Here is a 17,058-nt window from a genome sequence, read left to right as displayed (position 1 = left end):
TGAAAGTAAAGCAAATTATAAATAAAAGCTGAACACACGAAATATCCCGAAATTTTACACCTCAATATACATAAAGACCAATCAAAGAAAAGTGACAGACAGATCTCAGATATGGCCATAAGGCCCATAACTGATTACAAACCCATGTTCCTGAACAATTGCCCTTTAATATACAAAGAAACAAATACCAACAACAATTAAAAATCTAAATGAGGTTGTAGGGAATTTGCCTTATCCTCTCTTTTTCAAGTGTAAGGATTACAACACCATGTTCCAACTCCATTTTTCATGGACCCAGTCAACTTAATCAAATTTAGCATATGACAACCTATGCTTACATGAAACTTTGTTTAATTTTGTCGGACAAAATTTAATGATCTATTCTTCAACATCCTTCATGAATTAAAGAACTTGATAAGAGTGGAACCTGTATTTAATTCATCTTTCTTTGCAGATGATATTTTGTTGACTGGAAGTTAGCTTGAGACTGACTTTATAAACTTGACTTTTTTTTCCCTTCTTCTCGCTATCGGCAATCTGTTGAATCAAATGTGTCTGAAAATCCTAAAGGTTTTGTGGGAATGCTTGACTGAGTTTGATCAAAGGACATATCGAACATTCTGGAAGTGCCCTCGTCAGCCTGCCATCTTTGAAGAACTTCAGGAAGGCTCATACGGTGATCATAAGTTTCTTCTTCTTTCTGTTGAGATGGTTTCCATTGTTCTACAAGAGGACCCAACACGTTGACCGCATGACCCATGTCAGGTCTCTGAAATGGCTCACGTGCAGTGCAGTGACCTGCCAACTCAGCCACCTTGAGGATGCTTTCCAAGGTTTCTTCATCATCGGTATCAAGCATTTGGTCTACAGATTTTCTTATGTTTTCTTTGGAGATGAGTACCCTCCGGAACCATGTCACCAAATGACATCTCTCATCCGGCATAGTCTCGTCTAGTGCTTTTCGACCCGTAATTAACTCCATCAAGACTACCCCAAATGCAAAAACATCCACCTTCGTTGTCACCCGTCCAGTAGCTGTTTTTACAAGAAAAGTTTATTTATGATTAAACCTTGGTTCTAATGTAGCTCTGACTTTGGATGATATCCAAAAGAACTCCCAACTTAGTTTGCATATCTCAATGAAGAACAAATCTAATGTTGCTAATAAAATGATAACTAAAAATATCAGAAAATCAATAAAAGAGTGCAAATTTGCGAATTGAACAAAAGTTGGTAAGAGGGAGGGGGTGGGGACCAATACTATAAACTAAAGATTTTCTACTAAACTTCTAATCAATTCTAGCGACTACAAAAATCAACTAATTTAGTTACATGCATAAAACATAACAAAACTAATGCAAAATCAAAGTATCATAACATAGTGATAAGAAGCAAAGGCGGCCAGATGGATGGATTGGGTAACAGGTCACTTATTATAACAGGTAATAATGGACGGGCAGGTGACCCACATACAGTGTCTTGCCAATTTGTATTAAATTAGTAATGAATCATTGTAGTTACAGCAGCAATATATCATTATAAAATCAATCTAAATATTTGTATAAAATGAATTGGGAGGTTGTAACTATGCACTAAGAATAGACTTGGATGACTTTCATCTGACCCGTTCCCTATTTAGCTAAAATTTGTAAAGTGAACTGTTTAACAAAAGCACTGCCCAAAACGACCCACTCATATGTTATATGTAAATGGGTCAAAATTTGTTAATAATATATGTAACTGCAAAAACAGAGACGTAAAAGTGAAGATAGCAGTTCTCACCAGCATACTCTGGTGCCAAATAACCAAAAGTCCCTGCCAATTTCGTCTCAACAGAGTACTTTCCATCAGGCGCATTCTTAACCAAACCAAAATCTGCAACTTTTGCTCTCATATCATTACCAAGAAGAATATTAGACGGCTTCAAGTCACGATGAATAAAGCTTTGTTGGGCCAAACTATGTAGATACTCGACACCACGCCCCACATCTAAAGCAATAGAAACCCGTTGTTTCCAACTAAGAGGAGGACTTTGATGTACGCTCCAGTCAAACAAATGTTGACTTAAAGTACCTTGTGGCATGTATTCATACACCAATAGCCTCTCGTGCTCATTAACACAGTACCCAAGAAGAGCCACAAGATGTCTATGCCTGACTTTTGTTAGCACTCCAATTTCTGCTTGGAATTCGTTCAACCCTTTTGTTCCCTTCACACCAGATTCCATTCTCTTGACGGCAATCTTGGTGCCATCATGTAATTCACCTTTATAAACGACTCCAAATCCACCTTTTCCCAACACGTTGTTGTCACTGAAATTATCAGTGACTTGTTTAAGCACTTGATAGGAAATCATCACATTGCCACGCTCAAAAACAGGCATCTCACTGTGATCTCCACTACTTTGACTTTGTAATTCAGTAGGAACTTTAAAACCGTTTGAACTACTTCCAAGTTCACTTTCTTTAACCAACTCCTTTCCATTTCCTGGACTTCCAACCCTGCCAAACTTCTGGTATCTGTTCTTGACATAACACTTGTACGATACAAACAATATGATCCCAACAAAAACAAGAACACTTATCACAATACCAATAATCATGCCAACTGAACCAGACGAGCCTTTTGACTTTCCAGGAGATCTCGGATCCGAGTCACTAGAATTCGATGAAGAAGCAGGCTGGTTTGTATTTCCACTAGGAATATTATGACCTAAAAAAGGGTTATTATCACGTAAAAAATTTACCTTAGGTGGAAATACAGGTATAGCCCCTGAAATATTATTGTTTGAAACATTAAAGAGTTGAAGATCCGGCAAAGAAGTCAAGATCTCAGGAATAGAACCCGTAAGACTATTATCATTCAGCAATAAAGTCTTCAACGAAGTCAAATTCGCAAAAGACGGCGAAATTGTACCCAAAAATCCCCGTTTTCCAAAATTCACTGACGTCACATTCTTCTCCGAGGGATCACAACTAACAAAATTCCAATCACCCCCACAAGCATTATTACCTTTCCAGGATTCCGCCAACGACATCGGATACCCAATATCTCTTGCAACCTCAAGTAATGCCGTCACTTGCGGGTCACAATCACCCGGAATAGCCAAACAAAAACTATTAGTGGTCAAACCTAATTCAACTTTTACATCTTTCCCAAACACAGGTAACGGACCCTGCAGCTTATTATTCTGCAGCGTAACATTAAGCAACTTAGGCAAACTCATCAATGAAACTGGCACTACCCCAGTCAACTGATTATCCCTGAGCTGCAAATCTAACAAACTAGTGCATTTCGACAGATCTGGAATACCACCAGTAAACTCATTAGCCTGCAACCAAACTTGACTCAACTGACTCATTGAAGACAACACATCTAATCCACCACTAAGTCCTTGATCCTGATTGTTAAGCCAAAGATTAACAATCTCCGACTCACCAAAACTTGCAGGCAACTCCCCGGTCAAATTATTATAAGACAACCTAAGATCCTGCAGACTCGGAAGCTTATCGAAAAAATCGGGAATCGATCCAGTAATATTCGCATTGCTCGCTTCGAATGTTTGCAAATTAGTACTTTCAGTAAGTTCATTAGGTATGCTCCAAGGAGATAGATTCACATTATCAGAAATACTAAATTTCTGTAAACTACTTAACCCTAGGAAAAAATTACTGGAAATAGATGTGAAATTATTACTGTCTAGATACACTTCTTCTAATAAAGTTAGATTAGCTAACGACGGTAACTGACCGTTTAACTTGTTCCGTTGAATAGCTAGGGTTTTAAGCTGAGATAGAGTGTTGAGATCTGACGGTAACGTTCCCGTTAACGAACCTCCCGGAATGTTGATTGACGTCACGCGTTTTGTGTTATCACAGCTGATTCCTTTCCAATCACAGTAACCGTCTCCGTTCTGTTTCCAAGTAGGAGGAACCGGCGAAATGGCGGAGGAAAGTTTTGACATCACGGCGGCGTCGTCGGCGGTGACGGAGGAGATGAGGAGGAGGATGACGGTGAGATGGAGAAGGTGACGGCGGCGGTTATTGGCCATGATTTTAGGAAGTGTGTTGTGGAGTAGTGTAGCGTGTAGGAAAGGTGTAATTATGAAGTTATATGTGTGTTTTGGTGTTAGATGTTGCAGATTTGGAATTTTAGGGGTGAAAGTGTAAATATAGTGATGCAAGTGTGCAATTGACGCAAGTGTTCAGTACTGTATTATTTTCAAGATCATGTCCGTTCCGTTATATGTGGAGCGATTAACGGTTTTTTATTTCGTCACCAATCTAACTTTCTTTCTTTTATGGAGATAAATAACAAAAATTTGGTTTTGTTAAAATGTGGTTTATGATTTAATACAAAGTAAAACATTATTATGTAAAAGTAAATATTATGACTTACTTTTAATTCATATAGTATTGGACGTTATGGTTATACATTTGAAATGAAATTGTTTCACAATAATAATATACGTAGCAATGACAATATTTGTAATATTATTAATCTACATTTATGAATATATATTTAAATTTTGTTGCAATTAAAATCCTCGATCTTTCCTTTGTAGATAGAGACGAACTTAACTTCAAAGAAAGATTTTGAAAACTAGATATATCATTAAAAGCTGTGATAAAGTGTAGCAATCACATATATTAATTTAAAATTATATGTTGGATATAACTTAGAATATTGACTAAACTATGAATGGGGCAAAAGAAAAACACCAATGTTATCGACATCACATAATCATATAGGCCCAAGGCTGCATGTCGCACATCGAAACTAGCCTAAGACATATTGAGAAATTATAGATTATATGTGAGGATGGTTAGTTGTCAGATATGAGTTATATGCGGTGTGCGGTTAGAAATATCAAAATATTTAAAGAGGATCTCCAGAATATTTATGTTTATTCATAAGTGAGTCATGTTACTTATGCTATGGAGTCAAAATATAAAAATATGTATGAACTTGTAGTTTAAAAATATATATGTGAACTTGTAGTTCTTGATTATATGAGTTTTGATTTAAAACGAGTTTTATGAGTCGACATGCATGATTAGCCTGTCTAAATTAACTTTTCAGTGCGTTATGAAATGAGATGGGCTTAAGTTGAAATATATGAACCCATCAATACCCAACCCACAACGTGTCAATTTGTACACGACGCGATTGATGTCGTTAATAAAAGTATTGCGAGATGCCAAGACCAGGGTCAATATAGTTTAATCACAAAATACCGGGCATTGAGAATTTTGAGCATTGGGCTTTGGGTTCGGTTCTATTTGGGCTCAAACGAAAATTTCTCTTTTTACGCAACAACGAGTCCACAAAGATTTTGGCTATCTTTAATGTGACTACTAGATTTTAAACCCATGTCCTTATCAATATTAGATTTTCATACATTTAAGTAATAAAAGCTTATAATTTTGTATATATACGGTTCTAAGTGTTATATTTTGCAACTTCTAGTAAAATAATCATAGGTTCGTCACTGTCATTATTAGCCAAGACATATTGATGGAATTGTTTGTCGTAGTCATTCCACAAGACACATTTTCTATATTATTGAATATTCTGAAGTCATTCACAATATGATATTATTATGAAAGATAATAAAATTAAAATATAAACATATTTATGATCTTGTACTTGACATTAAAGTATATGTATTTGATCATGATGCAGAAACCTAACACGCATAGGTTTATTTTCAATCACATGCCCTATGATAATTAGATAATTAGGATTGGTTTTATATTCTTTGATAACAGTTAGGACTCTTGATTTGAGTGACAATTGTAACTTTAAACATTAATAGCAAAACTTATATATAAAAAATGAGAAAATTATGTACCTTTTTGACTAAGCATAAGAATGAATCTTGAAGGAAGTACATATTAATTTGGATTTAGTATTTAAGTAACGCTATGTTGTAAATCGTGTTTTGTTTTGTGATCGTCCTATGTTCTGTGATTCCAATTGTGTTTAGGATAATGATGTTGTATATCGTCATTTGTTATTATATTTGGGATATGTATTTAGAATTCAAATTATGTTTATATTAAATATTAAACTAAATGCTAATATTTTTAATTTATAAAAATTTAATCTAATATTTTTTAATAAATCATTAGGTTTTGAAATAATTTTTTGAATACATTATTTCATATATTGGAATTTTTTAATTAAATTAATAATTGTAAATTTTATTAAATTTCTCAAGTTGATAGCTAAAAATAAATATAAATTAAATATTCAAGGTTAAAAAGTATAAATTATTGATGAAAAACAAAAAAAAAAGTGTAAATTAATGAGACTTTTTTTACAAATTAATATAAATACTAATATAATAATATATTTGGATAAGGATTATTATGATTTTTAATTTGTAGTAATTGTAAATAATGACATAAGCGAAAATCGATTAAATTGAACAATATGATTGATGAATAAATCATTAGTCATTAGTTTAATTGTCTTATAATATATATAAGATAATCTATAGATGCCACTATATATTGAATGGTGGTACATGACTTATGACTATAATGGTGGTACACTGGTACATGACTCATGACTATAATCTATAGATCCCACTATATATATTGAATGGTGGTACAAAACTTGCATTATTGTGATTATGCACGTATTTTGAAAAGTGGTTTAACATACAACACTTTGATACAAATATTTTTAATGCATATAAATATAGTATTGAACGTTATGGTTATATAGTTGCAATGAAATTGTTTCACATATACGCACTACTACAAAATTGCCAATTTAAATTTTATTAATTTGCGTTCAAAAATTTGTTGTACATACGTAGCAAGGACTAATATAATTGTACTTTTATTAATTTGCGTTCAAAAATATATATTTAAATTTTGTTGCAATAAAATCGTTGATCTTCCTTTGTAGATAGAGACTAACTTGACTCCAAAGGAAGATTTTGAAACCTAGATATATCGTTTAAAAGCTGTAATGTAGAAAGTTTAAGTATCTAATTTAAGTTTTTAATTTAAGATAAAGCGTAGTGATCAGTAATCACATATTCACATATATTAATTTAAAATTTCTATGTTGGATATAACTTAAAATATTGATTAACTACGACCAAAAAGTTATGTAATATACCCAACTACCCGACTTGTTATGTAGTGTAATCAACTTTGCTTTTTGGGTTATGCAATGTAGGCAACCGGCTACAGAAGGTTTCCATCCGGTTATCATCATCATCATCATCATCCTCACTATTTCAACACTCGCCGGAAAAATTAAAATCGTAATAACTTTGTTGTTTCTTCGAATTAAGACTTGAAACTATCACCAATCGACTCAAAACTTGATCCCGCACAAACCCTGACCAAAATTTTTCGAATCCAACACTCTCTGGAAAAAATGGTAAGTCGCCGGAAAAATTAAAATCGCGATAACTTTGTTGTTTTTTCGATCTAAGACTTGAAACTACCACCAATGGACTCAGAAATTGATCCCGCACAAACCCTGACCAAAAGTTTTCGAATCCAACACTCATCGGAAAAAATGGTGATTCGTCGGAAAAACTTGAAAGAAAGAGAGATGCAGATATTCAAGACAGAATTTTGAAAGAAAGAGAGATGCAGAGTTATATCGAAGAACGCGAACGTGAAGTCGCTGAACGCGAGGCTACCTGGAAAGCCGAACTCTCTCGTCGCGAGGTCTCTGTGTTAGCGTGTGAGTATATATACATCTTATAGGTATTGTTGTTCTTGAAATATAAATGATGATGACGTAGGGGATAGTAGTTGTAACTTGTAAGTCAGTCTCTATCTCACACCCAAAAATGGTTTTCTCAAATCAATCTGAATTCATTTCCTTAACCTACATTCCTTCCATTGCGATGGATCTTTAAACCGGAAATTTTTTTAATAGAAAATGAATAATAGTGAGAGTGGTAACCTGCTACTTGTTTTCTAGCCGGTTGCTTACATTGCATAACCCAAAAAGCAAAGTTGGTTACACTACATAGCAAGTCGAGTAGTTGGGTACATTACATAACCTTTTGGTCATAGTTGGTTACATTCCCATGCCATTATCCCAAAATAAAACACCAATGTTATGGACATCATATCATATCACTACAAATCATATTTTATTTGTTCACACTTTTAGGTGAGTGTGAATAAATTAAAAATTGTCACTTTTTTAGTGTGCAGAAATATATTGAATTAAAAGTGTGTGGAAATTTTTGCACACTAAAAAGTGTGTAGAAATAAAAGTTCACACTAAGATAATTATTTTGTCACACTTTATTTGTTCACGGTAACTAAAAAAGTTACCGTGAACAAATCAGATGTGACAAAATAACTGTGAAAGTTCACACTATAAAATGTGAACTTTTATTTATACATACATTTTAGTGTGGAGAAATTTCCATACACTTTTAATTCAATATATTTCTACACACTAAAAAGCGTGACAAAATTTTTAATTTCTTAACATTCACCTAAAAGTATGAACAAATGTAATATTGTTTGTAGTGTATAATCATATAAACTCATAAATAAAGGCTGCATGTCGCACATCGAAACTAGTCAAACTTATGAAGTGAGATGGGCTTAAGTTGAAATATACGAAACCGTCAAGACCCAACCCATAACGTGTCAACCGAACACGACGCGATTGATGTCGTTGATAAAAGTTTTTGCGAGATGCCAAGATCAATGTCAATATAGTTTAATCACTAAATACCGGGATTTGATATTTTTGAGCATTGGGCTTTGGGTTCAGCTCTATTTGGGCTCAAACGAAAAGTTCTGGTTTTTACACAACCACAAGTCGAGATTTTGGTAATACGAGTATATGACGGAACCTAAACCTTTTCAAGTTTGACTTGTCCATCTCATTACTAAATTGTTTAATCAAATTGTGTTTAGCAATGTTAAAAGATTTAAAAGTGCATGTTTATGCCAATACCAAAAATTTGTCAAAATGTGATTATATGCATGTCATAAAAAACGGAGTATTTACTCGGTTTTTTCAGTTTTATATCCTTTCTGGCGGTTTTCTGAAATCAATTTACAAAAAAATTCATAAACATGAGTACTATTGAGCCATAAGCCTTTTTGAATAAAAAAGAAATATAAAATAGACAAATAAATAAATTCAATAGCTATGAGAAAAAATTTAGAAAACCAGTATAGCCAGGCCATGCTTTACCCTGAATATTAATTGAGTTTAATTATTAAAAACAAACGAAAGTAATATAACAAAATTCGGCTTCTTGACTTATTATATGAAAAGGAAAGGAACTGAACGGGGACGGACCATGTCAATCCCAATTTTAGGATGATTGGCAAATTAATTAAAATAAAACAATTACGACAAACTTGGATGCTGAATTCGTACTTCCAAAACCCCGGGTTCGCCAATCTTGGATGTTAACCTTGGTTATAATAATGTTAAATAGTTACATCTATTAATTAAACCTAATAATATCATATATATAACCATGACTGACTGACTGACTAGCTAATAAGATTTAAATAACACATGCATGATGATATATGATAATCGATCAATGCAAATCAAAGAGTTCATTCAAAACAAAAACGTAAGTTCGTATGTGTGCATATATACATATATATATATACACACACAAAAAAAAAAAACCAGTACTTGAGATGGATTAATGCATGTTCCCTAATATATAGTACTAGTAATTAATAAAGTTAGGTCACCTGCAGCTGCTGCGCGCCCCCTAGCTAGATATATAATTAGCTAAGAATCTTAATCAATCTAGATCGACGACATTTGTGCCGAAGTGGAATCTGCGAGAGCATCTAGGATTATTATAGAATGATCGTGACATGCTGTAGTATGCTCTTCTATCCGCAAAAATTTGACACCAAAAACTATGATCATTAATCTCCATCCGATTAATCTCCCATCGTTCATAAACATCAGTCGGTATAAGTCCTTTGAGATCGTCGGGCTTCAGCATCTCTTTACACCGCCTTTCAGGGCACTTGATGGATAATCCATACCCGAAATCGTTGTCTTGAAACTTTTGCATGACATAGTTTTGCACACAATCGTCACAGAAGACGTGCTTGCACTTGAGGAATGACCACATCATCACCCTTGGCAACATATCCTTGCACTTCCCGCAATCATATAAGTAGTTACTATTATTATTATTATTATTATTATTATTATTATTATTATTATTATTATTATTATTATTATTATTATTATTATTATTATTATTATTATGGCGGCTACTTATTTTTCGCCTTTTTTTAACCACGCCGATAATACTCTTCTTCTTTTTCTTCTTCTTCTCCAGATCATCATCATTATTCTCTTTACCTTCGCTGCTATCATCACTACACGTAGAAGTCAAGTCGATCAATGGATCATCTAAGTCATCTTCGTTGACGGCGTTTGACCTGGAACAAGACATGATTTTTTTTTTAATTTGTGTGTGTGTGTGTGTTAATTGATGATCGATCGATCGAATTGAAGGCTGTGATTGATAAACTAATATATGGAACCCTAAATAACTAGGCTTCCTAGTTTACTTGGACTCACCTTAATTATGATATTATCCGATTACGTTTATTTGAAATCAATTATATTTATTTATGGATACATATTAATATATGTTTACGCGTATGTATCCCTTTTGCGGGGGTTAATGATACGATTTTATTCGGTCTGGGTTTTCTTGAATATATTTATGGAAAATTTATTATATAAAGTTAATTAACAAACGGGTACTCTCATAATGCGACATATTGTAGAGGCGGCAGGTCACGATGGTTATAACGGCAATGGCGATAACAGGGTGGTTAAAAAAGACAACAAAACGTATAACTATATTAAATAAAATATTCTTTAAAATTTAGCCCAACTGGATATTTAATGCTTCTTATGTCTTTAAGTAAAATGTTGGTCACAGGTTCGAAATCTTTAAAATGCATATTGGGAAGTCTTTGTCAATGAGATGGGAAATGTAAGTTTTCTCAAGCATTTATCTAATTTCCTTCCAAATGGTAGTGAAACTTTCACCCATTATTACAAGAAAAGGAATTGAACGGGCCATGTCAATCCCAATTTAATTTAGGATGATTGCAAATTAAAAGAAAACAATTACTGATAACATCTTATTTTAATATATATTATAAGACAGTTGAAACTCAATTTCATCAAATTGACCATCGCTTATGTCATCATTTAGATTAACCATAAATTGAAAATCCTAATAATTATTATCCAAATATATTATTATATTAATACTTATATTAATTTATAGAAAAAGTCTCATTAAATTACACATTTTTTCTCCATCAATAATTTACACCTTTTAGCTCTGAATACTTAATTTATATTTATTTTTAGCCATCAACTTTAGATGATTTTTAAGAAGTTTTTTAAAAAGTAAGAAAAATTATTTATATTTAATTTTCTAAATTTACAATTGAAACTCAAATCTAGAGTCTTAATTGTTATTTAAGAATATGAAAACAATCATAATTGTTATCAAATTATCATTGGACAGGTGATTGAAAATAAACATTCGTGTTATGGGTCTGCATCATAATCAAATATATATACTTGAATGCCGAGTACTGGATCACAAGTATGTTTATATTTTAATTCTTGTTTATCTTTCACGAGCATAATACCCGCGCATTGCGGCGGAATTTTATTTTAAGAATGAGATAGATTCGGGGGTAGTTTAGTCCAACTGTAAAGGTGAGTATAGAAAGATGTATTATGGTAATGGACATTTTAGACTTATCATTGTTCATTTTAATAAAGCAAAACATAGCTGCATTTTAATACATTTACAATGACTATTTCCTTTTAGCTTAAATCTGTTCTAAACTCACATCTTCAGGACCGGATGGGTATTCAGCTAAAGAGGAAAGAAAGGGATTGTTTGAACCTTCTTTTGGTCACTTTCTACCTGTGAAAAATAAGTAGTCAGTTAGACGCAAAGAAATCCAAAAATGTAGCTTTGGTATTTCTACCTTGTGCACCATTTCCAAGTTGGTTTATATGGACAAATTTATAATGGTAAGGGAATAAAGCATTGCCTGAAGTTCCAAATTTATGATTTTAAGCAGGTAGGTTGATGTTAAAATGGTTTTAGCTGTAATTAGCAATTAAATAATTTAAAACATTAATTAGCTTCATGAAACCATCAGATATTAGGCATTCAAAACATGAAGAAATCTTACCTATTGTTTATCTAAATTAAGCTCCCGCCAAAAAAAAAATACACATTAACATCAGCATTTTTTTGAATCCTACTTGGTATGTAAAAAAAAGAAGTGATAGGATTTGGCCACATTAACCCGTTTACTTACAAATGAATTCAGGGCAGAAAATGACAAAAATTCAAAATATGTAAAAGGAAACGAGCCAGCTGAGCTATTTAGCCTCTAAGCAAGCCAACAATATGTTAAAATGTATTTTAATCCATAAAGCTACCAAAAGACTTTTTATTTGAAAAAAATTAGATTACGATGCTACAATATTTCTTTTAATTTAGTCATATAAAACACCCTAAAGCTATTTTTAAAAATAGGAAAGTTGGAGAAGAGAAGTGAATGACTAAAGTTACATGTTTTACTTGAATCTAACCAACCTGATACATTTAATGAAGAAATCCAAAGTAAACTTTACGGAGTAGTTTAACTTAAAGTAAAGATATACCGCATGGTGTTCGGCTAGTAATGATTTTGCTGGTGGCTTCACCAATTTGTGTGCCATCTCATCAAACAGAACAACAATAGTGTCAGCAGCCCCATCGGTGATGTCAAGTCGCAGCCTTTACCTGATTTTGATATAAAAACTTTGTCATTTATTTATTCAGGCTAAAATCTTTTGCAAAACATTAGTTCATCCATAATCTTACCTTGTTCGTACGTCAAGTGTTTTTTTATTGTAGCATTTTTTTTTATTTTTTTACTTTTAAAGTTTCTTATTTAAGTCGACCAACATATATTTTTAATGTTTGTTTTTAAAGCATTTGACTTTTTTTTTAAAAAAAAAAAAATCTTCATTTATTCAAACTATTCATCTCATTTATTCACTAATATAAAAATCTACACCTAATATACCTATAATAACCTTAATAGAACTATTTACAACATACATCATTTAACCCTTAAAATGACTACAATATCTGCTTTAATATCAATTACTTTTATATTAATAACAACGCCACTACCTACAATACCTTCTTTAATATTAATTACTTTTATATTAATAATCACGCCACTACCGCCGCCGCCGCCATCACCCCTGCATCGCGCAAGCATATGACTATATTTTTTATGGCTATGATTGCAGCTCTCTAGTTCACCATGTCTTTTGATTCGGCTTCTATGTCGACAGAAAATAAGTGACGTCCAATGGACAGAAATATAAAATGTGTAGTGCAATGACTAAGGAAGGAATGAGGGTTCTTTATATGAGCATAGAAAACTCTTAAGTTTTATTCTTTGACAAAAAAAATTTCTAAAAGATTTCTCTTTCCTCTTTTTTCTCCTTTTCGACACCGACCTATGTGGGATCCCATTAGGGATCCCCGTTTAAATACTAACTGTCGGGTAACGGGTTTTCCCACGGGTAATCGGGGATCTGTTATTAGTATTAATTTTTTTTTAAAAAAAATCAAGATTGGTTTTAACTTTTTGAATAATACAAATAGCTACTGAGTGATTTTGGAGCAAAAGTTATAAGTGAACTATGATTTCTGAACTTCAGGACATAACGACACCAAAAGGAAAAGGGTAACTTTGTTTGTAATTTCGAGAGGCTGAAGTGTGAAACTTAGTATTTTGTTGATTTAATTGTATATTTGGAAAACCGATAGGAATTTGCTTAAAATGTAAACATATCCTTATTACTATAATTAATAATACGAGTCGGGTATATGGTTTCGGGGCGGTTTTGGGTATACGGGTTTTCATTTAAAACCGTTTCCGAACCCGAACCCAATAAATGTATCAAAACAATCCTCATACCCGGCCCTAAACCTGAACCAAAAATGTCGGGGTTTTAGATATCCGATCGGGTGCGGGCTTATTTGCCATATGAGTCACAAAGAGGTTAACTTACCTATTTATGAATTTTGAAAAAGTTATCTATTTATGATTTTGCCGTAAATATAAGAGTAAATTACACTTTTCGTCCCTGAAGTTGACACGTTTTTCACTTTTCATCCCTAAAGTTTAAAAATTATAATTTTGACCCTAAAATTGGCCAATTTTTTCAATAACCGTCCCTCGCCAAACGTTGTTAAGTTTCAGCCGTTAAGTAGGTCACGTGCAAAACACGTGAGGGACTGAAAGTGCAAAAAGTTACAAGTTCAGGGACAAAAAATGAAAATTACTTTTCTGTTGTCGGAAAACTTCATCTTCTCCGGCTGAGTGGCCGGAAAATTCGCCGAAAAACTTGGAATGTCGATATCTCACTCGTTTCTTCGAATTAGACCACGAAACCACCACCAAACTTCTCAAAATTCATTTCCGCACGAATCCTAACAATTACCTCATCGGAGCAAATCCTCCATCAGAACCCTAAAAAATTAAGATCCCTTGGAAATCAAAATCAAACATGTCATCATGAGAAAAAGAAAAAGTTGAAGAAGAGATATATGCAGCTGGATATGCAGACCGAGATAACTAAAAGGCTTCCTATCAAACCGTTGGTTAAATTCCTATCAGTTTCCAAGTCATATAAATCTATAATCCGATCCCCCTTATTCATCGCCGATTACAACCACGACCACATTCAGCCTCGTCAGTTTTTTGTAGGTTATCGCGATCAAAATTATGTCAACATCAATCGATCGGTTACTCGCAAGGCCTGTTCGGATTTTACAATTACATCAATTAGAAAATCTGTTTCTGTGCCCGCCCCTGGACACAGGGAAGCTGATTTTGGTTTCACGGTGGTTTGTAATGCCACCGAGCCTACGATTTTCAAGAATACTTACGTACCCCGGCTGCAGGTACACTAGTTTTATACATTAAGCACAAGGATTTGGACAGCAATGTCTATTGACCGTGTGAATTCACGGGCACGTGGGTGGTGATAGATAGGTTTATTCAGAACCCCTCCTTCAAAAATTACACTCTAACGACACCACCCGTCATGGCTCATTGTTAGGCTTCAAGGTATGATTATTGAATTCAAGTGCATAACATATAGATTGATGCTTCTGTTAATAGCAACATGGTCAATGTTTTTAAACATCTATTATGATGAATGTAATGGAATATGCGAATGGCGACGACTGTGGTGAAATCGACCTGTCCTTGAGGACAAGGACGTTTTTAAGGGTGAGAGAATTGATACGAACTAAAGACAGTTAAGAGTGAAGCCACCAGTGGCGGATCCAAGATTTTGACTTATGTAGGTCCTTCATTTTGATTTGACGACGACAACTTATAGTTGAGATTAAAATAAAAATAAAATGGGTCGAAACGATCTATCGGGTCACAAATGTATACATATAAACATTCATTCGGTACATATGTGTTGCCTATTCTTAATAATGCATACATTACTATCACCAAATTTGTACAAAAAATTGTATATTAAAAAAACTCAACACCTAACTGGTTCGCCTAAGAATAACAAAAATAAGGCCCAAAAATAATAATTTGTATTATACGAATTAAATGAATAATGATTTGTGTCGTGGCAAATCAAATACTTACAAAAAACGACTACTTATAATGAATAAAATAATTTAGACGAATAAAACTAAGATGTCAATTAATATTATTTTGTAATTCATTAAAAATGACATTGTTTATTGAGTATTAGGTGAATAGATTTAGATGAGTATTGTTTTGCTGCAATTTACAAATTGGTTCAGTTCGGATAAACAAATACGGAGTATCATTTTGTAAATTGTGAATGTTCATAAATTTAATAGTCAATACTTAAAAATACAATATATCCATGAAATTATAAAAGGGGTCAATTGTAACTTCTGAAACATATGTAATCTATTTTTAAAAAGTTTGAATAGTTGAAGGTTTTAAGTGAAAAATATCAATAATATACTTGGTGGACCACACTAACTCATTTCATGTTGCAGGCTTTCAACTTCGTCTTCTTCATCTATGTTTTCTTCACACCGCTGCCGGAAAAACTTTTTATCCTTTTACTTTTATATTTTATTTCAAATAACATGAAAAAATAAGCCATATTCAAGAATAGGATGTCAAGGTAGGTCCTTGGAAAAATTATCACATAGTCTTTAAACTTTTTCCAGGACCTACCTTCTTGTACTGTGAATCCGCGGCTTCAAGCCACGTTTGTCTTAATAATCTGGAAGACCAATTCTACTTTAGTAGTTTTATTTCTCACGTACATGCATGTAACTAGGACCCCACTCATAGTATTTTCATATTTGTTGCATTAATTAATTAGGATTAGTAACTACTTTTTTTTTTTTTACTTATAAATTGTACTCGTACTTCCGATAACATTATGAAATAGTGAATAAAACATTTGGCAAGTAATTGTCTCTCTATCGTTCTCTATGTTTCTTGGAGCCTAACTCCATCTAAGAGTGTTTGTAATGGTGTTTGTGTGGACAAGGTGGAAGGCTTCCGCCTTGGTGGCGTCAGGGTGATCTATTATAAGAGGTGGTGTGGTAGTGATGTGAAAGCCTCAAGGTGGGTGTGTCCACCTTGGGAAGAGTTAGGTGATGGTGGTGTGGTTAATTTTTTATTGTTTTGTTTTTGATTGGTTGTTCTAATATTATGGGGTATAGTTTTTGAAGTTATTGTTATGGAAGTTGTGTAGTTGTGGTGTGGTTACAGTGGAGTGATAGACGTAACACTATCATGGTGGCATTGAACTATTGAAGCGCTTGCATCTATTTCTGGTTCTATGGAATAAAAAACAATACTATATATGCACTCTTGAACAGATGCTTTAAAGAACTCAAACCTAAACCTGAGAGAAAACAGCTCTTTTTGCGAATGATTTGCTCTATTCTTGACCACTTCCATTTTTCAGAAGTAAACCTGATGTTTC

The 17,058-nt window shown here is 33.2% G+C and overlaps 1 protein-coding gene across 1 annotated transcript; it reads right to left on the bottom strand.

The window, feature by feature from the left end:
* LOC122608963 (receptor-like kinase TMK4) lies at window positions 1–4,103 on the bottom strand. The gene is made up of 2 exons (XM_043782031.1): window positions 1,783–4,103; window positions 1–1,035 (listed from the first exon to the last, which is right to left on the bottom strand). The coding sequence occupies exons 1-2, from the start codon at window positions 4,049–4,051 to the stop codon at window positions 527–529; spliced, it is 2,778 nt and encodes a 925-aa protein (XP_043637966.1). The 5' UTR covers window positions 4,052–4,103; the 3' UTR covers window positions 1–526.
* Between the last annotated feature and the right edge of the window lie 12,955 nt (window positions 4,104–17,058).

Source organism: Erigeron canadensis, chromosome 1 (genome assembly GCF_010389155.1).
Source record: "Erigeron canadensis isolate Cc75 chromosome 1, C_canadensis_v1, whole genome shotgun sequence".
Taxonomy (NCBI): domain Eukaryota; kingdom Viridiplantae; phylum Streptophyta; class Magnoliopsida; order Asterales; family Asteraceae; genus Erigeron; species Erigeron canadensis.
This window is presented reverse-complemented; position numbering and strand designations above follow the sequence as displayed.